The 24,164-nt window shown below is 30.9% G+C and overlaps 1 protein-coding gene across 4 annotated transcripts in view; it reads left to right on the forward strand.

Annotated features, from left to right (window-relative positions):
* The window catches only part of RnrL (Ribonucleoside diphosphate reductase large subunit), a 219,775-nt gene that overhangs the window by 29,967 nt on the left and 165,644 nt on the right, over positions 1-24,164 (forward strand). The window contains exons 1-2 of one of the 4 annotated variants that reach the window (XM_085810791.1): positions 19,340-19,457; positions 19,882-19,989. The exons of 1 other annotated variant lie outside the window; for it this stretch is intronic. Coding sequence is in view for 2 of the 3 variants with exons in the window: in XM_085810792.1 (XP_085666918.1) it covers positions 19,439-19,457 (19 nt within the window). In the remaining variant the exon portion in view is untranslated. Of the gene's footprint in view, positions 1-19,296; positions 19,458-19,881; positions 19,990-24,164 lie in introns of those variants that run through there. 2 more of the 4 variants (XM_085810792.1, XM_085810789.1) reach the window with 2 other exon arrangements.

Below are 24,164 nucleotides of genomic sequence, written 5' to 3' on the forward strand. Positions count from 1 at the left end.
TACGTTTAATGCAAAATATTGGTTAACACGAAATAACGCAACGGTCCCGACAAACTACTATGTATTTTCATTCATTTTGTTTCTCTTAACACGAAACAAAAATCGCTGAACATGAAAAGATATCCTTTCTGGAAATGAACAAAATACACTGGCATCGCAGGCGAGATTTAAGCGGGGTGTGAAATGAAAGAGAGGTGGTTTCACATGTTTCGTAGAAAAGAGGCTAATTTGGCTTTGAAAGACCCTCGGAATAGCCTGTGACACGAGCCAGTATTGTTTATCTACGGTACTTTCGCCTTCCACGCCTACAAACGCTACACAAACATCTCATTAGTTAGCTTTAGAATTCAGTGATGAGTACATGGCAGCGTCAGTAAAAATTAGTGAGTTTGGCTCATATGTTGCACTGCATAGAATTCAGCGACTCCAAGGATGAATGAAAATTATTTTCATTACACATGATTCTCAAAAGTATCAGATTCTTTGGCACCAGAAGAAATGGAGAAGTAGGATATTGAAACTGAGCTGACACTTAATGAAATGTTTGAGAAAGTTTCTGTATTAATGAACTGTTCTACTGTACTATCGGAAGAATTCGTTGCAGTAGTTTATGATAATGTGTGTACAGCCCCAATTATGGCAGACAAAGTTATTTTGGAGTTTGTTCAAAGCTAAAAAGATATCATTGATGCAGATTCTGATGACGAAAATAAAATGAATGCAGTTCCTGTTCCCACGTCATCCGAAATAAAGAATATCATAAAAAGTATGGACAGTTATTTAGATGCACATTCCAATGGAGAAATGAATAACAAAATGTTCGACATTGAACAATTCGATGCTAAAAAAGACAATGCAAAGAAAAATATCAGATTATTTTCCAAAAACTCAATAAACGTTTTGTTTTTCAAAAACTTCAAAATTTTGTATTAAATTCCATTAAGTTCTTGTGGATGTTTTTGTTTCATTGGTTTTTAATAAATACATGCATATATACATATCTGTATAAATAAAATGTACTTCAATAAGCTTAATTTTGTTGAATATATGCGTTTTTTTTTATTATTATTATTATTTTCTTTTCAAACACGAAAAAATATTTCAGTCCCCTCAGTTTTGTGTTAAATGATTTTCACTGTTTATCCGTTGCACATAAATCCCTTTCTTACATAAAATATAAATGTATGTATAAAATAACTAAATAAATTGTAAAGGTAGTTTAATTAGCAACTATGAAATTTATAATGGCAAACATTAAAAATAAATGAAAGTAAATAAAATTTAAATTATAGAATGTACTTTATAAAATTAATAATAAGTGGTTAAAAATATATTTTTTAATTACTTAAAACATGGAAGTTATTGTCAGAGATTGTTGGAAGCGCCAGCGGGTTCTCTGCGGATGAAAACCCAAAATTACTACTTCAAATTTTCAGATTACTATTGTTCATATTTAGTCTCAACTTGTAGTCTTAATCCACAAAACAATCATTGTAAAAATCACAGTTATCATATTCCAAAGATCAGCAGCATACATTTTTTTCAAAATCGTACATAATATTAAATATTGGCTTTTGATAGTCAAGTTGACACAAATAAGATGAACTCTTTTTATGATTTTAGACTAGTAGTTTATTCTTCCATTCACTTATTACAATATTTCATTTTTTATATGCTCGGCTATCCAAAATTTCAAGAGCTTTCCGGATATTTTTTTTTTGTTGAGTTTTTACTGTACACACATTTCAGCATTTACATCGTCAAAACTGCACAGACACATACTTGAAGAGAATTTACTTTTACAGCTAAACACAGGAACTGGAAAACAAAAAAGTACTTATTCGGAGATTGTATTTCATTTTCGTTCATGAAAATCAAAGTTCATTACACAAACATGCTATCACACTGCACAAGCATGTATGGAAATTCTTAATATATTTAGTAATCCTGATAACAGATTACGCATTTAGTAAATAAATCAAAATATTTTAATGTATAACAAATGAATAAAGTAGTTAAGCTTTTATAAAACAGAGCATAATACTACAGTTACGAATATATTTAATGTTATAAAGTTAGGTAATTTAGTAAATTTCAGTTGTTCACCAAAGCAATGAATTATGAAGTTCCTTATATATCTTTATAAATGAACTTCATTGTTGTTTTAAGCAATTAAACAACTGTTCAAGTTATTTTAAAAATTTTGAAATATATGCACTAAAAGAAACATTAAAATATATTAATCCATTCGTCAACCTTGATTTTGGCACGGAAGTCAGCAGAATGCTTTGTAGTTTTTAAGCACATCCAGGCACTGCAATTCTTTCTTATTCCTTGATCTGTTAAATTGCTGTATTGGCACACATACAATTTTTGTATAGTGGCTTCAGATGTGGATAAGGTTTTCGAACACTCTCGTTTGTTTCACTGGCGTTGCTGAATTTTGCAATGAAATGCAGCACATTTATTGCCGAGTATCACCTTCCAGATTTTTCATACTGTTAATGTATACATCAGCAGTGAATTATTCTCCTCTTTCCTCAAATATACTACGGCGATAAGCAACAATAACCATTCACTAAAGATTTTGCGTAAACTCCCACACATAATAACTTAAATTGCGAAAATCTCAGAATTAGCACCTAAACACACTATTCAGCAGCACAATTCTTTCGAACGCGCGCCGTAGTAGCAAAGAATCTGTAAGGTAGTCAGAAGTGGGGTAGGCCAATGCCTCCTAGATATAAAGCCGTCGGACTGGTCTGTGACGTCACGAGCACTAGGCCGTATAATATGAAATGGCGGAACTTCCGATAGCGATTTCTCTGTGCATACGAGTATGAATTTGCGTTAAATAATGAACTCTCAGAATAATCCAGAAACTATATTTCCACAATAAAAATTTTATTTTACTATCGGAATATCTTTGAACATTACAATGCAAGAGCAATAAAACTCATTAAAGATGCATTAAAATTTCATATGTAATGTAATAAGATTTGATACTTAGTCCAGCAAAACTTGATCTTGAATATCGAATTTGGCTTTATAAAACGATTAGTACATGCTGAATTTTCAAATCATTCAATTAAAAATTAGTTCTGAAAACCAAAACTCCTCAATATCTTAAAAATTTCTGATATGTTGTTTTTATCTCATCTATAGACATAATATCATGTTTTCATAAAATCATATTCCTTGAAAATCAGAATTTAAAATTTCATCAAGGAAAATTTACATTTATTAGTCTTAAATATACTCTCAAATGTGTGGAAATTATAACATATATATATATATATATATATGATATAATTAAATACTCTGGCTATGTTAAGAAAGGATTGGTGGACAGACTTCTTGATTTTCAAGTAGATCATAAGGCAATTTTCCATACATTAAATAAGATTGCGGGAATTTTGCAACACGAGGTGTATTATTACATTATTCAGTAACTTGAGGTAACAATTTTGTCCATGCAATATTAGCCTGATAAGAATTTAATTTACAGTTTAATTATATTTGTTTGAGTAACTCGTTCAACTTTACCATTAGTTTGAGGCCGTTAGTAGTTAATAATTGTTTTACATTATGATTTCTTAAAAAGTGCTTAAATTTGGAAGAAGCAGCATTTCTATCACTTAAAATTTTCTTTGGTACTTGAATTTGAAAAATTTATCTTAAACTATTTATGTAACTATCTGTAGTTACACTTTTAGAAGCAAAAAATCCATATTTAATGAGTAGCATGATCAATAATTAAGTGAATATACATTTTAATATAATAGTTTAAACCACCAACAGTATCAATAGATAATAATTCAAAAGGTTCACATTAAACCAAATCTCTTTTGTTTAGTTTTCTTATTAAACTGACATACTTCGCAATGTTTACAAAAAATTTTAGCATCTTGGACAGACAATTCTTGACCAATAATATTGACAAGATTAATATGAGCCTTTTAAAGTAATTTAGTACAAAGAGAGATTGCTATTATGATTTTGTATAATCCTTGCTTTTTAATAGTTAACACATCATTAATTTCTTTATACTTAGGATTATATACATTATCTAAATTTTGATGCTCTTTAATTTCTTCTAATGAGAATAAATTAACTTCCAAACTTAAATGTTGACAAATAGGATTTCTAGTTAACATATCAGCTTCAATATTAATAGAACTATTTTCATATTTTATATCAAAATCATGCATAGATAATTTTAAAGACCATCTAAATAACCTACCTGTAAGATCTTTAATGTTCTTAAGCCAAACTAAAGCAGCGTGATCAGTGTGTACAGTAAAATAATTACTGAGTAAGTATTAATAAAATTTATCTGCATCACCAATACAAAACATTCTAATTCAGTAATTGCATAATTTTGCTCATAAGACCTTAATTTTCTAGAATGAAAACCAATTTGGATGTAGGTTCCCATCCTGGTGCTTCCAACAGCTTCTTCAGATGCATCTACAAACACATAATTACATATGTAAGATATAATAAAATATGATGGCTATGTTAAGAAATAATTGGCGACCTTAAAATTGACTATCCTAAATTTTATTTTCTCCCCCCTCCCCAAGTTCATCTGTTCTCCCAAATTCAAGATCTTTCCAAATTATTCAATTATATTTCCGAATTTCTGGGTTTACGCATCCATATTTCTAACCCTGTGATTAAAATATCATGCATGTAAATATATGCACATAGTACCTACTAAGTTTTCTCATCGTACAAACTTCTAATATATCACATATATATAATAATATACAAAGATTACTTAAAAGTAACATCCAAGCATACAGTTTATATTTTAAATGAAAAAATATTTTGATGTGAAAAACATTAACATAAATCTAAATTAATTGCTGGTATGTAATGGACAACTATTGCTGTTACCTATATAAAATAATACAGTACAACAAATGAAGTCTTTAAAATTATTTATTTATATAACATATTTAAATACAATTTTTAATATTTTAATACAGAAACAAGAAATTAAATTACAAAAATAATAAAATTACACATATATTTACTAATGCATGTTTAGAGAGCAATTAAAATTAAAAAAGTGAAATGCACTAAAATTATTTTCAGGCCAAAAAATTATATTGGTACATTTCTAATATATTCTTTGTTTGTTATGCTTACATAGCAAGTGTTTTTAGCTTTCTTTTATATGAATATTTAGAAAAGCTATCATTTTTGAATTTACAATAATTGTTTAAAAGAGTATTTGTGCATGAGTATATAAGCAGTTGCATAATTTTACGTGACAAATGGTTTTTACAGGAAATAATTTTAATTTCCTTACACATAAGAATTTCTAATGTCATAGTGGATATTAAATTACGTTGGGTTACATACTTGGAGGAAACTTTTCATATTCAGGGCTTATGAGCTTCTGTATGACAATAAAATTATGCAGTATTTACATTAATGACATCAGCAGATGGGTACTTTAACCCACCTCTATCACAATTATGAATATGTTTGAAATTGGGAGGAATTATTAGTGGTTTTTCAATAATTAAATTACCTCCACAGTCATCACATTTTAGCCTATTCATAACTAAGTGGCAACAATATCCAGCCAAGTATGCAATTAAAGGTAATTTATCAACCATAGTTTCAAGATCATTATCTGTGACATTAATATGCTTGAAATTATGAAAATATTTTACAATAGATTCATGGGAACTATCATTAATCAAATCAAAAGAGTTAGAAAAGTCATCGATAACAATTGTCCCTTTACTTTTCGATATCATAGTTAGATTTAATACAGAACATGCACGTAGTTTGTTTTCTACTTCAAAAACCTGTCGAAGTGATATATGATAATTTGTTCCAGCCATCCTGCGATATAAACTAAAACGATGTTCCAATTCATCTGTCCGAAATTTACCGGGCAAAAAATACGACATGTTGAGTTCACCTAGACAATACCTACACATTTCTATCATACATGTTGTTGTTAATATAAGAGCAGAAAGTGTCTCTTTTGTCAACCTACCCGTATCACTCTTCATTTCTTTCCATTTCATCAACCAATCAAGAAAATTATTTAAAAATACAAACTTCTTGTCTGATTCATTCCATACTAATGGTTTACAGAAGTCATCACAAGAATGTACCCCCTTGTTTGGTGTTTTAACATTCATTATTGAAAACCACGACGAAAATATTTTAATATATGCAGATGTTTCGTGAAAATTTAACAAATTATGCTTTACTCCTAATTCTTTCAGGCCTTGTGATGTTTGATCGTTGAAAATTTGTAAAGCCAGTTTCACACTTTGACGTTCTAAATTTGTAGGCCACAGAGCTTTACGAGATATTGTATATCCATATTTTAACAAATTACCACTTTCAGCTTCATACATATTTTTTAAAGTAAGAAATGAAGAGGTACATACATTATTTGAAGACAAGTCAAAATTTGGAAAATACATAGCTTGTTCAGGGTTTTTCTGGTTTAACCAGTTGTTACGAACACTTTTAATAATATGAACAGAATCAACTGCATAAAACAATGGACGAGTTGCATCAACAGGATGAGGAAATACAAATTTGATAATGGATTATTAAACAGAGATTTACATCTTCTATTAATGGAATTATTATCACTAACAAAAACAATTACTTTGAAACCTATTGCTTCAAGACCAACAATTATTTTTTTCAAAACAGTGAACAAAACTTCAGCTGTCATTTTCTTCGATGGTAATATATGGACAACATCTTTAAAGCAGCACAAAATACTCTGTATCATAAATACATGTGCACTAGAAGCTAAGTTATCAACTTCCTGGCCAATTCCAACAATATCTCCACTTTTGTAGTCAAGAAAAGGTCTGATGTGAATTTCATCCATCATTAATGAAACATATAATCCATGCTCTTTCAGATAGCAAGCTTTTTGCTTAGCATATGCCAAAAACAACATATCATCTGTTTCCTTTTGGGGATTTACATTTAATTTAGAACTTATTTTATGTATAGTACTTGGATGAGGCAAAATTAAATTACCAGATTGTCGGACAAATTTATATGCTTGGGGCGATAACAAATAAAACATAGAAGCTAAAATTAAGGTATTGGATGAATATTGATGATTTTGGGGCTTACATTTTACAAGAGAAAGTTGTTCAATCATGAACTCAAATAAAATTTTATCACCTTCATTTGTGAAACTTAAAGATTTCATCAGGTTGATTATAATTTCAATCGAATTCATTAAGTCTTTAGTTTCTAACATTTCAATATGATCAAGTATTTCATGAATTTCATTAATATTACTTACTTTTATAGGTAACTCATTATACTTACTACTGATATGAGTCAATAACTTATTTTGAAACGATACAGATAATAAAAGATCTGCAGTAATGTGGACTGCATAAAGCAATTTTACAACACATCCATCAGTGCATTTTAAATTCAAAAACATCAAGATATTGTCTTTGTGCACAACGTTCCAAAATGTAGAAAATTTATATTGCATGCAACAGGTTAAAAGTTCATTAAAGTCTGAAAATGTCCTCGATTTATAATACTCAGCAGCTGATAATTTACTATGAGCAATAGCTTTCATCATGAGGTTTGCTTCTCGTTCCATTTTTTTCTCATTCGGACTTTTTCTCGAACTACCAGCTTGTGAAGATAAATACGATGGACAGCCATCAAATATGCTAGGAAAAGCGCCTTCTTTTAGTTTTGTTCTCTGCAGTGAAGCTTTAATGATTTTCCCATTTTTTTCATCGAAAGCTCATGTTTCCCAGATGAGGTCATCAGGTTGAAAATGTTTATGGCACACCTATTAAGTAAAAGGAAGACATCATGTAACTAACTTCTTAAAACAACCAACTGTAAAGCAAGATTGAATCACTTTCCTTATAAATAAAAACATTCAAGCTTTGGCAATACTTTGGGCAGGTTAAATTTTAAATGCATATATGCAAATTAAAATTTTTTTTCAAATATTTAAGGATCAGTTAACACTACATATAAAAAATCTCATCATGACAGCATACGACCTCCTGCCTATTCTATGGCTTATACAGCAACGAGCTTCGAAGTATCATTAGCCCTTGATTGTTTGTAAATTAAATGTAATTTGTTGATTCATCAAATAGAAAACTATACACTGAAACCTATTTATACGTGTTGGCGGGAGGTAAAAATTATAGCTTGCAGAAAGTTTCCATAGCAGACTAAAAATATTCTACCAACAATTTATTGAATCTTAATAAATTAATTAGGATTACACCTACCCGAGAATATGGAGTTGCTGAGAAGTCCTTCCTAGGTATATTTCTTAGCCACCTCTCTCTAAGAGCATCATTTTTGGGAAAGGAAAATGTATGCACCTTTTCAGTACCTTTATAATTTCCCCGACAACCAGTTACACAGCATTTAAATGGCATATTTTCTGTAAAAACAATTACAAAAATCAGTTATATAAATACTAAATGTTATAACAATTTAAATTTGCATAATTATACATTGAAATTCGATACACCATAAACCAACGGTGGAGAATTTCAAATGTCATTCAAACATTTGAATAAATTCGTATCTGAAGAACACCTAAGCTTCTATTAAGATATCTATTATTATACTGAAATTATTACTTGCATCAATGATGATAATTTTGATATTTAAAACATGCTGAAACAGTCAAATGAAAATAATATCAAACTTCAGGCGAATCATGTTTAGAATATTTAGAATATTGAACAGTAAAATATATACGTGAAATCTGAAGAAAGACTTTGTTTGGTAAACTAAACACTATTTATGGAATGTTAAGATGAATTTACTGCTTTAATATTTAAATACATAGTATGCAAATACACAGTATTAATTTAGAAACCACATAAAATACATCTTTCAATAGTGATAAGTTAATACATAATTAAACTCACAATAAAACAAACGTTTTTACTAGACTGTTCTTCAAATACTGAACGCTTTGATCACATAACTTTAAAAGTTTGCCATTCTCACTTATACTTACACTCATTATACAATGCACTCACATATTAGCTATACATATTAACTATTATATTTATTCTACACACTCACATATTAGCGTACATACGTTTGTTAACTGATATACGTAATTATTAATTTAACTAGATTTATTGTATAGGTTTACTTTCAATTACATTTTTAAAAACTGTTAAGCTTTGTATAAATGATTAGGTTAAAAATTCGTAAAACAGTAATGAAATAATAAAAAAAAACTTTTATAAAAGAAAATACGTAACATTAGATACTGCACACATAAAATTAAAACTTCGGTGATGCACTTAAACAAAATATATTAAGTAAATTCAGAAATAAGATTAATAATAATAATAATGGCTAATCAATACGGAGATAAACATAATAAGTATACGTGTGTTACTAATAATTAAGCAATTAATACTTAATTTAATTCAACATTAGTAATAGCAAGCGTTTATTTCAATGAACAAAATATAAAGTTACATTTCAATAAATACGAACTTACCAAGTATTTCTTCTCCCCGACAGCACATGCTAACATTCCAGTCTACGTACACCGCAAAGCAATCGCTTCCCAATTGAGAATCCAAACCTCGAGAACATCACGTGGGCCTACTAACTTTGACGTCACACTTGTTTCTACAACCTGTCCATTGGCTTTATAATCTAGGAGGCACTGGGTAGGCCCACTTTCTACGGACCTTGGGGTAAGCTAAGGCTCCTCTAAACCAGGCTGAATCACTAACTTTTCTCTCTTGGCGAGGGAGGGACCGCGCTACCAATTTTGGCGCGTTTATCGCACACGCTGGCTGAATGTCTGCTGTTTTTTTAAAGATTTATTTTATAGACGCGCGGCATTCAGCGCACATAAACTTTTCGGATAATTTATTAATTCTCGAATAGTATATAGACGTTTTCACTTAAATAAAAATTTCGCGTATATTTTGTAAACATATTCAAAATAACTTATTCTTTAGATGTTTCAGTTTTGTTAGCAGACTAAAATAAATAAGATATGAATAAAAACTTTCAATAGTGTCAAATGGGGAAATAGTTAAAGTGTAGAGTGTGCAAATAAATTTATCTTAATGACATTTTAACAAAAATTTCCATAAAAACACTAAATTCATACTAAAAAAATAACTTAAGAATATGTTGTCATTTTAGTCTGAGGTATATGGAAATAATTGTGCAAGACTCTGAAGAAACACTTTCTTTTAAATGTGTGAAATATTTCATAACATATATGGAAGAAGAAAGTACAGCATTCTGTGTTTTGGATGATTTTGTATGTGTAATACAATGTAATATAAATACGAACTAGAAACCGTAATAAAAAGTCCTTCCTCTCCAATCAGATCACCTTTGTGTTGCATTGTATTTGTAATACTTCTAAAAATCCAATTTTTACCTAAATTAAAAAACAGTTATTCCATAAAAGATAATAAATTTGAACGTATATAGAATGAATTTTGTAATTTGAGTTATGTTACAAAATAATTCCTAGTTTATATATTTTATACTAATAATTTAGATAAAACCTGTCCAATTTAAGAATGTGTGTTAACCACATTCTTAAATTGTAAAAGGACGACTTAACCCCACGTAATTCATTTCAAAGCATAAAATAGCTTATTTTCTAATATTCAAAATTTCTAATAGTCATAAAATAGCTTATTTCTATCTTTCATAAGCTTATTTTCTATTTTACACAGCAACAGCATTTTCATGCAGTCAAGGTTTTTTAATTGCTAGTTATTATACATAATACTTAATTTTTAACACATTCTTATTAGAAAGCATAACTAAGAAACTTCTTTTTAAAGCACCACAGTGATTGCAATGAATGTCGTTAAATTTACAAAAGTATTGAAGATATATTGAACAGCATTATAACAAGAAACTACTGTACAAAATATGTAAATTTAGCATAACTTCTTTTTTAGTATTTGCATAGTTTCCTCCAAATGAACCTTAATGGGAAGTTATCTTGCGAAAATTTAAAAGTATTAAAATGGCCTCTATTTAAGATGTAACTGCATTTATAATTATTTTGTAATTGCGAATAGATTATATTACTGCAATTAGATTATGCACTTACAACATAATTGCATAAAGTAATGAAATTAAGAGTTCACAGATACAATGTAATATAATTACAGTGCAATTACCTAAATTGTAATTATAATCACTTATTTAATACCACAATATTATTACAATCACAATGTAATTTAAATTGGGTATTATATTTGCATACCCTCCACTCAAAAGGAGGTACTGATAAGCCTGGAAGTTATCAACAAAAAGCCTGTTCAGGACAGTTTGATGACAATTTCCACCGGGCAAAAAGTACATTCTTAAGCCCAGGCAAATCATGATAATAAAAAACATTTAGTCTTATGATTCACTATATTTTAAACCCTAAATTTGAATTCTGCACCAAATTATTTACCTATATTTTAACATACTTTATGAATTATTAAAAGCGATATGGCAAATATCTTCTAAAAATAACTGTAAAATATTTGTATCCATTAATTGATTCAGAAACACACTTTTATTATTTAAGTATATCAAAGTAACAGTTTCATGTTCCTGAAATACAAAAACTATGGAAAAAGTTAAAGTAATATTCTTAGAAGCATATGATATTAGTCACCAGATGCAAAATTATAGTTAGTTTTTTGCCCTAAATACAATTTTATTACACAGTAGTCAAATGTGTAACTTAATAACATGTTATATAAAAAATTAATGATAATAAGTTTATCAGAAATGAATTAATTCTGCATAACTTTCTGCACTTGAAAATTTTCTACACCTGAGGGGAGGGAGAGATGTAGTAAAATTAGATTTATTATAACTTCAGTTGGACCAAACACCTTCTCTCTCTATATATATGCATCACTAAAGAAATAAATAAAATTATCATGCTTAAAAAACAGATATACCATACTAGTTTTTTTCCCCCTTTACATTGAGAAATAACAAACAGTACAACACTGAAAAATACTATCCTTGAAATGTTGTTTAAATGAAGAAACACACACCATCTTTTTATTTAAGTATTACACTTCAAAAACAGATACACATACCAATTTATTTTCACTAGCCTTTATACTGATAACATGCCATATAAAAATGAAAAGAATTATCCTTGAAATTTAGATAAAATGAAGTAACACAATGGGAAAATTTATGCACATGGACAACTTTTCTCTATTGCATGTTGTCTGACATGATCCACAAGTGCCTAAAAATGTATCCAAAGAAACACATTTCAATATTAACAAAAAATTGTTTACAGATTAAAATTCATTTATTTCATACCAGTATTATAAAGATCATGCATGAAACAAATCTGCTTTCCCATACTTTTAAGTAAAACTTAACTGAAATTTTATACTGGAAAATATGCTATATTTCTATATATTAGAAACAAGAAAATAATACCATAATAATATACTCATAGCCTAGCAGAAAGTAACATATATAACATCAAACACAGAAATTTATGTACTCGTAGCCTAGGAAAAAGTAATACATATTACATAAAACACATAAATTATTTAATATAAAACATACATACCTTCTAAAATTATTTTACTTTTTATTTCTTATTGGCCGATGCTGATGAATATGAAACGTTATGGGCTCTTTTGTTGATAAGATGCTGTGTAAGGCCTTTGCATCTAGTAATAAAAAAATTATCAATAATTACTTTCTTAAGATTACAGCATTCTGGCATGGCCACATGCGTACATTTATCAATTATTCTTTCAACTAATTCTTTTGTGATGGCTGATTGTAAACGAAGGAGTACATCTTTACATTTTTGAAATTCTCGTTCAGCTTCCCTACATATTCGATACATTCCTGAAGAGATGACCTTCAGTCCACCTTTATTGCTGTGTTTTGTAAGAATTGTGCGATGCTCGGGTATGTCAGGTTCCAGCATGTCCTCTGAAATGGTCATAGCTGTTTTACAATTTTCACATATGCTTTTTTTTCAACAACTTATTATATATGGCTCCTGCGATGTAATGTATATCATTTTCTTCCACAGCTGGGGGCAAGCGACGTTTCACTGCAACTGCAGAAGAGGTAGATGGCACTACAGAATTCGAGATAGGATGCAAGACCTCCTTTCTGATAGCAACCTCTAATTCAGAAGCATCAAAGAGGCTGTGGTCACTTTCAGAACAATAATTTGGATTATTGATATCCGAAATGAACTGTGATAGGCACACTAATTTCAGTGCTCTCTTGGCTTGCAAAGCAGTAGGCTTTGCACCAGACTTTCGTCTAATCTGTGAAAAGGCATTTTCCAGCGCATCTTGTGTCAACCTGCCTGGTAAGAAAAATGTAAACCCCTCGGAAAATAATTCTTTTGAGAGTTTCACAACACTCAATGTGCTTATAATAATGCCAGTTTGAAATGGCTTTCATGCTTTTCCAAACTGAACAGTTTCAGTCACATGAATGAATTTCAATAAAATATTAAATTTCTCATCTTGATTTTTGATAGTGATGCCTTTTTTTGGATGCCTTGCAGTCATAATTGTAAACCATTCTGCTACAAGTCTCAGCCACCATGCAGAAGTTAATGCTTCTTTTGCAACTTGGTGTAAAATAACTGCTTTTTCAATAACAGCAGCTGTTTTTACAGAAAACAATTGCACAGCAGATGCCACATTCATCGAGGAAAAGTGTGTTGGGAAGAGATGAACTCTGTTCAAGTGATGTAGAGATCTCAGGGCAGCATCTGATTCTATCTCACTTGACCAGAGTCGTTTCACATACACTGAAGATACTATCCTCGATGGCAAGGCATGCTGCTGGCGAAATTCCTCTGGTAATATCATAATACTTGAAAGAAATGCATTTCTCATGTTTTTAATGAGATGTGGTACATCTGCAATACTGTGAATGAAAACATCAGGTCCTCCAATATTGTAATTTGTCTTCCTATCTGTCCTAGAGACAGATACATCCAATGACGACCACATTGCTCTGTTATTGCTTCCCATATCTGAAACAGAGGCTCTTACAGTTAAACCTATTTCTGTAGCTGCTACTACAGTTCTATGAATTAGATCTTTCATGTCAGAACCTGATGTTGAAGGCCCTGTTAATTCATTGGCAACAATCTGTTTCCATGATGTTTTAAGGCCTCTAAGCATTACAATAGTGTAATGCTTAGCAACTGCAGGTTTTCCTAACGTAACATTTCCAATGAATGACTTAGACGATGTATCAAAATCTTGATATGAAGCTATTTCCATTTCGTCAACTAAAAGGCAGCAGTTCCTATCAAGAGCATCCAATGAATGAACTTTTGTCTTGAGGAAAAAAAACAAATTTTCTAAAATGCCGAAATTTATTTTTATTTCCCTAATCCTCCTGTTCAAGGTACTGTACGATGGTGCTGGATATCCAGTACTTCTGAGGTAATTATATCCATGTTTGCCCAAAGCAAATCGCATCTTCAGTCCTTTTATAATGGACTTTTCTGACCAGTTCCTTTTTGACTGCACAGCAAGGGCTCCTACTTGCTCATCGGACAAAAATGATGTCAATTTTGCATCTTTTTCTTGAAGCTGTTGCTCAAGGAATTCTATTTTTTTTAACAACTCTTCATTTGAAGCAGGTAGAGTTTCCTAAATTCAAAAAGAAATAGTAAACATGTTATGCTGTGATTATTTTTTTAAACAATGGTTGGATGAATTAATATATTTGTAATAACAATGATTTTTTCAACAATTTTTTTGGAGAATATTAAATAATTTACCACTTCAGTATTTGGCTTAGGACATCTTACTTCTCTTATCCTCTTGTCAGTTACAGATGGTGGTGGATTTGGAATGCTAAAGAGTGTTGGTACTGCAGTTTTTCTTAGTTTTTTTCTATCTTTGCATAGTGACTCAAATTGAGATTCCTCAAAATGATCCTGTAAATACATAAAGTAATAAAAAAAAAGTACACAAAATAAATAAAAGTACAAAAAAACAAACCACACAGTGAGGTTGTGCCAAAGGCAGCAAGCATGAACTGTAAGTAAGTATAGGCAATAAATAAATATGCAGGTAATTAAATTAGGCCCAGTATTATAAAAAAGTGAAACAATAAACAAACCATGTCTAACATATCAGCAGCAGCATCTTGTAAGCTTGGACAGAATTTAATTATCCAATATTTATTTTTTGCCTATAATTTAAGGTGTTCTTTAGAACATTATCCAAAAATTAAATGAAGTAGTGTTTTGCTATAACATTAAAAACAACTAAAATAAAACTTTATATTTCTTGCTATAGTGCTCTTACAATAGATAAGAAAATAAGAGTTCACTACACCCAACTTTTAAGATACTAGGCCGATAAATACATTTATAATTAGAGCAGACTATGATTCTTGTTATAATTGTAGTAATGTTTATTGCTCTAACTGAAATATTTAATTTTTAATTCTCTAATCATTCAAAACATAGCCCTAATTTCGGAGCACAGTGCCAACATGCATTTTAAAAAGCATCAAGGCCAGTTTAAACGACTATTTTTTAAATTACATTGGCACAGACATATCCAATTAAAGTTATTAAAACTCTAGAACGTAGTTCAGTAGCTTTCTGAATTTGTAGGCAATTTTTTATTTAGAGATGACAACACAAAATAACGCTTCAGAAAATATTATTTATCATGTATAAAAATCTGTTTTGTAACACAGATCAGTAATAACTGTTTATCAATGTCATGAGGATTTAATTTGAGGAGATCACATTCTTTAGAAGTATCAAATTCATGAAAGAATTTTGGCTTGGCCTTTGAAATTCATCATTACAGGCAGATTTATTTGATTGTTATGCATGCATTAAACACTACACATGCATTAAAAACACTACAATTATTTTTGAAAAGTACACATGCAGTTTCACAAGTTTTCTGTGCTTATTTGAATGTTCTGCATTCATTTCTAAATCTTTACTCTTATTATCTTTTTAAAATTGCCAAATTGTATAATACTGTGATTATAAATATATGGTACTTGCAATTATTGAAGTCAGATTATATATATTTTGTCTCATACTATTCAATTTATTCTATTGACTTCAGATGTCAATGTCAAAATTCTGGAAGTTATTTTAACCAAGAAACAGTAGTGGGCACCGTGCATAAGCAACTCATCTAACTTTTTAACAACAGTGATTATAAAATAAAGAAAAAAATTATATATCATTCCAACGATATTGCAACTATAGTATAATGTTACATATATCTTTAGCAAACATTCAGATTTTATCTTGACTTTCCAAATTATTATTTATTTTTTAATAAATTTCAATATGCTAATGATTTTCATGTTACATTAGTATAAATTCCACAATTAGCACAGGAAAACAAAATCTGCGCTTTATATTAGAAGAGAAATTTCTTTTCCACATTCAAAACATCCACATTGGCGATGTTTGGCGACGGGTACATTAACCCTAGACTAATTTAATTATAGCTATTATTACAGAAATTAGCAGATACTCAGGTTATTGTACACAAGAATTTCACTTTACTTGCACATTATAAACATCAGAGAAGATATAAACTCTAAATGAAGGCGTAATTAACATTATACTTACTAAGCAAAGTTCAGCGCCTGGACCAGGTTTCCAATTGTCTCTTCGGCAATTATTTACCCATATTTTTCTTCTTTCTTCATTTTTAGGAAATTTTACCAATGTATGACCTTTCTGTGAATGATTTGAACAATTAATAGCTGCACATCCGCCCATTTTACACAAAAAAACACAAAAAATTGCTGCACCGTAACTACACAGCCGCCATTAAATCTCCCACTTGGGAGAGCGAATGCCTGATGATTCAGCCTGGTATATAAGAGCCTTAGGGTAAGCCGTCTTGCCAGGTGAATCTAGTCGATATTTCCGTGACGTCAGAAATTCGAAAAATGGGGTAGGGTTTGGAAATACGCGAACGGGCTGGACGCATGGGCGTCATTACCAATGTATCTGTCATTACCAATATATCATTGGTAAATTCCAGAAGAATAGAAGTTTAAGGCACAGAAAATCTGTTTTGTATAAATATATTAACAGATGCAGTGAAAGAAATTGCAGTACATATATATTTATGCCGTTTTTAAATCGATCCCACCAGCGGCCGGTAAAATCGCTGAACACTAGAAGTTCGGTCCAAGGTTGGAATCCCGCGAACGGGCTGGTTGCATGGACGTTTTCGTGGTTTTCCCCATGTGTTACGTGTATACGAGCTAGTTTTCCTTAAAATGTCCTCCACGAAGGCAACCCTCACTTTAGGCAGATAGCCCTCGAGGCTTTGCCGTAATTACATAAAACCAAAACTAAGCACGTTTTGGATCTGAATAAATATACACAAAACTGATGTAATATCTAAAAGTAGACCACATTAAAAAATCTGATAACTAATTATAAATCTTGCATTATAATATTGACAAGAATTTAACCGAAAATTATACAGGAATTAACTTGTTTTATACAGAAGATTCTAGAAATTATTGGAAATTGACACTGATGTCGGTACAATTAAAACTACTTAAATAAATTTTTTAACTCAAAGCAATTTAATGTAAATGTTGATTGTTTAGGATGTTTAGGATGTGCATAGTTTGAATTATATACTGCATATTCTTTAATGCATGTCTAATGTATTAAATTTTTATACACTACAAATTCAAATAAAAGTAGAGGGAAATACATTATAATTTAAAACATAAAATTTCAAAATTTATTAATTACTCATAAAACATGAAATTAAGTACATTGATATATACATTAGTTTAAAAATTACAATTTTGAAATAAAAGTATGCACCCCTTCTTTATATGTGAATAGGAAAACACCAAATATATTATTTTCACTAAAATTTAATTAAGGCATTGGTAATGTAGAATAAATAAATAATGTAGAATCGTCAGCATCAAATGCGTTATTTCTATAGCGAAATACTCGAGTTTTTCACAAATCTTAAGAAATTAAAATATCTATTACGTACACTTTCAAAAACAATCCGTGACCTCCGCCGTCCTCAGTTTAGCTCTAAAACGACAGTCAGAAACTTAAACGGCAGCTGTCCAGCTGACGGAAAAATTTCCGACGCATCGATCTCTGTAATGATCGAGACTATGACACCAGACTCGCTCCCTGTCGAGTAGATCGCAAAAAGCGACCCGTTCTTCTATCTCGACGGTGTCCAGACTAGGACCCCTAAGTGTCCGTGTCGGCTAAATGTCCTGTCGGCTAACTGGTGTCGGTTAAGTGTCCCGTCGGCTAAGTGTCACGGACTCGTTCATAATATGCATTATAACCTTACTTATCTAAAAATTGCTAGCGTACTTTACTTTCGCAGTTCATAACCAGAAATAAAAATTTCCAATAACATGGAATATAGTAAACAAAACTTTTCTGCGTTTTACGTCGGGATCTGTATCAAATCTAAATCAAACAATACTTGCTTAAGCGGAAAAAATTCAGATGTTCAACGTCGTAACTCGCGAACTGCTTGTTTGGCGCCAAAATATTACAGTGACACCTAGCGGCGGAAGATGAAAATATTCTACGGATACGCGGCAGTGGAAATACTTGTACGGATGCCGTAGGCGTGTCTTCAATTGACGCAACGCGTTCGTATGCAGTAGTGGAAACGAGGCTTAAGACAGACACTCCACGCACCCCAGGGAAAAACATCGTTATCCCTGTGACATTCTACCCATATAACAAATAGAACCAAAATCGACTCATTCACGTTTAATTGACTTTGCAGTTTCACTCGCTAGTTCACCTTGTAACGTCACTGACCTCACACCCCTTTCGCCGCCGCTAGCTCGGAACCAGATTTCTTCTCACCCCTCCCTCAACTACCACACTGTTCTTTTTTTACCCTGATGGCTTATCAGAAGCCGATTAAAAAGGTGTTTCTACATCTTGACACTCGAGGATAACATACGATCTTCATCATCATACAAACGATGCAAATGAGATACCAATATATGCATAGATATAGTAATTAGGCTTACTATATCTATGAATATATGTTCTAAATATTAGTCATTTTGGTTTACTTTCCAAATGGAATAGGTTTTTTTTTTATGTTGTAGATTTCTACCACCTTTTTTGCTTTTAAATCAGTAAGAAAATTACAGAGGAATAAGTTATATATCTTGTCAAATTTAAATTTGACTTTAGATGTCAAATTCAGACTACGAACAACAAAACTTTAAACGATTTATCCGACGCGGGAAGATGCAATTTTTGTGAACCTGTGGCAATTTCTCAAACGCGGGAAACCAGTATTTCTTTTAGCGTCGGTTCGGTTGCTGATTTCGTATTTTCTACCTCTAACGTAGTATTTTTCGTTAATAAGCGACAGTTAAAATCATGTTTGTCTACAAGAGAGGTAAAACATTAACGCTATTCTAGTAATAAAAGTTTGTTGTAATGCGTCGTATCATCTATCTGTCTACAAATTCGTGTTAATGTTTTAATTTTATTTAGGTGAATGTAGACTTGATATAAAGCCGTTTAACCTTTTGAATCAGTATGTTGAATCAACTGTTTAAATCAATATGCCCGTTTATTCAAATTAACCTTATGTATGAATTTGCGTCGCATTTAAATTTGCGATTATAATTAATCACTATTTAATCGTATTTAATACGGTTTTATTTATGGCATTGTCATATTGTAAGAAACATGCGATAAGATTTAAGCTTGCTTAGCGCATTCGCTGTTAAGTTTTAAGTAGATTTTATTCAATTCCATTTTTTTAAAATTATTATTATTGTTTTCTTAATGATTTTAGTAATTTTGTTCTTTTATAGAAATTTTGATCCTTGATACATAATTTCCATTCCAGTTTGAATGTTTACTATTAGGGAATAGCAGGACACCTACTTACACATTATTTACGGCAACTGCCATTTTATATGGTATGTAGTAATCGTGATAATGTAGTAATTTTTACTGCATTTGTTCTGCAGTTATTTTCTATTAGGATAGATTTATCTCTTCATTATGCTTTTTGAAATATATTTAGTATTTTATGAATGCTTGCAAGATGTGTGAAGTTATCCCACTTGGGCAATTTCACCAAAAGGGAATTTTTGTATGAAATATATTTTAGCATCATTTCAGAAAACATACAAAGTTTATATAATTATGTAAAACTGAAACTTTTATTTCAATTAGTATTAAATGCTTGTGTAATATTATAAAGCACTGGATTGAATTAAATTATTTATGAATACTTTTTAAAGAAATAAGTTTGAAAAAATGTTATGCTTTCAGTGTTTTTTTAGTAACACTTCTACATTTCTTACAAATTGTTGCCAATTTGGTATTTTTTTGTTAACTGAACATAATTGTTTGTAACTAGGTAGAACACTTTCCAGTATGGTAACCATCAGGGCAATTTAACTTTTCTTTCTTATATTTAGTATGTGTAAATTATATTTTTTAGTCTGATTTTTAAAAAAATCTTTGGGTAGAGTAGACTTTAAGGTACCCCTAGTATTATGGCAAAGTTGTTTGATTTATCACCAAGTTGTTTCATTTATGGTAGCCTGAGTAGTTGAATGTTATGGAAACCCTATTGTGACGTAATCGGGTGCATGATTCTGGGAAATTTTGAATCATGGGATGTTTTGCAAGCATTTTTGTGGTGTGTGTTGGTTTGATTCTTTAGACGGTAGAATGGCCGAATGTAGTAAGATTAATTTGAACAGGGTTCGTAGCGGTCCTTATAAGTGCTTATACGGCCTTATATTTAAAAATAAAATACAAAGGCCCTTATAGGTGCTTACTTTTGCTTTAAAGCCCTTATTTTTTTGTTTTTAGTGCTTATTTTTTGCTTTTAGTGCTTTCTTTTAATGAACGTGCATTTTTCCCCCATACCAAAGCAGTAACTAAATAAACAACTTTTCTTCCTTATATGGAACGTCAGATGGTGAATCATACTCCCGGAAATAGCTTTTCCCCCTTTCTCCTGCATTAACGTAACCTATGGTGCGTGCGAGAGTACAGGCAGGTGCACATCGTTTTATTGGTCATGCGAAAACCGTAGAAAATTCCGGTACATTTGGTATTCCTCCCACCCAAATACTACACATGTTTGAATTTCTATCAAGATTTTAATAGTTTGCATTCTTGTTCCACGTGGTCAGTTCATATTTGTGTTTATTATGAGCATATGTATGAATATTTATAATAATATAGTTGCAGTGTTGAATAAACTTCCAAAAATGGGTTTATTTTTACACAGATTAGCTTTCTAAGGAATAATATTCGGAATGGCTTAAATTAAAGGAAAGTAATCGAATAGTCAAATCCCCGTCCCAATACATTATACAGTACGGAGGTTGGGAGGTTCTCCCCTTTCTCCGCAAAATGTCTAATGTTGAAGCAGAATTGAATAGGACTAAAAGTTTTGCGGTCTACCCAACCCTGCTAACTTTTTCTTTAAAGCCCTTATTTTTTGGTTTTTAGTGCCTATTTTTTGCTTTTACGGCTTTTTTTTAATGAATGCGCTATTTTTCCCTGTACCAAAGCCGAAACTAAATAAACAACTTTTCTTCCTAATATGGAATGTCAGATCGTACTCCCGTAAATAGCTTTTCCCCCTTTCTCTGCATTAACATAACCTTTAGTGTGCATGAAGAGTACAGACAGGTACCCGTCGTTCTATTGGTCAAAGAATTGCAAAAGCAGTAGAAAATTCCAGTACATTCGGCATTCTTTTCCTCCCACCCAAATACTACACACGTTTGAATTTCTATCAAGATCTTAATAATTTGCATTCTTGTTCCGCTTGTTCAGTTCATATTCGTGTTTATTATGAGTATATGTATGAATGTTTATAATAACATAGTTGCAGTAACTGCTGAAGTATAGTAAACTTCCAAAAATAGTTCTGTTTTAACACAGATTAGCTTTCTAAGGAATAATATTCGGAATGTCTTAAATAAAGGGAAAGTAATCGAATAGTCAAAATAATTTAATTTTTTGGCCAATACATTATACATTACGAAGATTGGGAGGTTCTCCCCTTTCTCCGCAAAATCTCGAATATTGAAATTGTTACAGTTTGCTGCAAAACAGGCAACAGACCTTTTTTTTTTTTTTTTTTTTTTTTTTGTTTTCTTTTTCCAATCTGGATTGAATAGGACTAAAAGTTCTGCGGTCTACCAACCCAAGCGAAGAATGATTCTGTTACGGAAATTTAACGCCATCTGTTGAAAATTAGAATGAAAAACATCCCAGTTATTTAGTTCTTTATTCTCCCAATACCAGCAGCTGTTGATTCCGATTGCATAATATCACGTATGGAAGAATTACGGCACACATATTGCGCAATAACATTTGCGATATTTTGCAGAGATAATTAATTTTGATGTTCTGTCCGAGATTTGTTTATGAACACTTAAAAGGGCTTTGCTTGCTAAGCAGAATATTTTTCAGTTCCATTGGTTTATTTTTATATGATGCACGTATTGAAATGTCAAAAGCATTTATTTAGCGGAAAAATCTAAAGAGCGGCTACAGTCTGCCCCCCTTCCACTGCTCTTTTTCAAGTTACGCTCGACTGTCCAAATATTCGCCAATTTCCAAGTATGCGGGTTAGTTAAGCTTTTGCTGTTAAAGGATGACTGCATGAAGCAAATTTCTGTCTTCTGATTTCAGAAATGTTCCTCTTTTTTTACTTAAATTACTTTGCTTGCAATATCTGTTAAGGGAAAACTGATATACAATGAAGATTTAGAGAATGTTCAGAATTTAGATTCAAATTATTTAAATATCAATATGAGTGGAAAAATAAATTGTATTTATTATTAGGTTCCAAGTGAATACAATAAATGTGCCTTATTGTTATTTATTTTCTCTATTTTGAACTGAAATTTCATCATTAAATCTTGTAATATAGTTTAGTTCTGCATAGTTTTTTTTTTCTCTCATTGTAAACTAGCCCTGTAAATTGAACTGTTATTTAAAATTAAAAAAAAAAAAAAAAAGTAATTATTTTTCATGGTTGAGGTAATGCTTATTTTCTCTTAATAAATACTGCATTTCTCATGTTTTAAATTACAAGTCTAATTTTTAAGGTTATGCAGTTGTGCATAATGTGCTTATTTTTTTTTTTTTCTTAAAATGTGCTTGAAAAGTGCTTATAGGTGCTTATTTTTTTAACTAAAATGTGGCTATGAACCCTGTTGAAGTTTATGTACGATTTGGAGCGAAAGGGGAAAAGAGCTTTAATTGACTGGTGTGTAAATGAAGGTTTACTTGGTAGCCATTATAAGTGTCCTGTATGTAGGAAGGATATACATCTAGTCGAACGTAAAAACCGTTTAGCTGGATTTGAATGGGTTTGTAGGAAGAAAGGTTCAGATGGTCACTATGTGAAGCGTTCGATCAGAAAGAGTACCTGGTTTGAAAAAAGTCATTTGAATATGATTGATATTTTGATTTTTACGTGGCTCTGGGTGTACGAAGTACTCGAAAATCACGGTAAGTGAATATTTGCGTTTGGTAGTGCTTAAATGTATAACACGTTTTTCCTTTTTTATGTTATTTTGTTGTTTGGTTTAAAATGTATTTTATTGAGATTATGTATTTTTTGTTTGCCTATATTGTAGAATTTGGTGCTCCTTTGACTTTTTAAGTGAAAATATATCGATGTGTACATGGACAAAGTAAAGGGAGTGCACAATGCAAGTTTGTGCAATTCTGGGATTTTTTTTTTAAAAGTAAAAATAGGTCGACGTGTACATGGATAAAGTTAAAGGAGTGCGCAATGCCATTTTTATGCAATTTGGGGATTTTTTTTTAAGTGAAAATAGGTCGACGTGTACATGGATAAAGTCAAAGGAGTGCACAATGCAATTTTTTTGCAATTTGGGGATTTTTTTTTAAGTGAAAATAAGTCGATATGTACATGGATACCGAGTTTGTGCAATTGTTTGTCTTGTTATTTTGGCTTTGTGTAGTGGCGATTTTTGGCCCAAACTCAAGCCTTCTCAAGCCAAAATGAGTCAAAGAATTGCACAAAATCGGTATCCATGTACCGCCAAAAATCGACAAGTTTTGCCAAGGGGTACCTTAAAATACT

Source organism: Stegodyphus dumicola, chromosome 2 (genome assembly GCF_044657685.1).
Source record: "Stegodyphus dumicola isolate Sdum_Otavi_A_Nest chromosome 2, ASM4465768v1".
In the NCBI taxonomy this organism is placed as follows: domain Eukaryota; kingdom Metazoa; phylum Arthropoda; class Arachnida; order Araneae; family Eresidae; genus Stegodyphus; species Stegodyphus dumicola.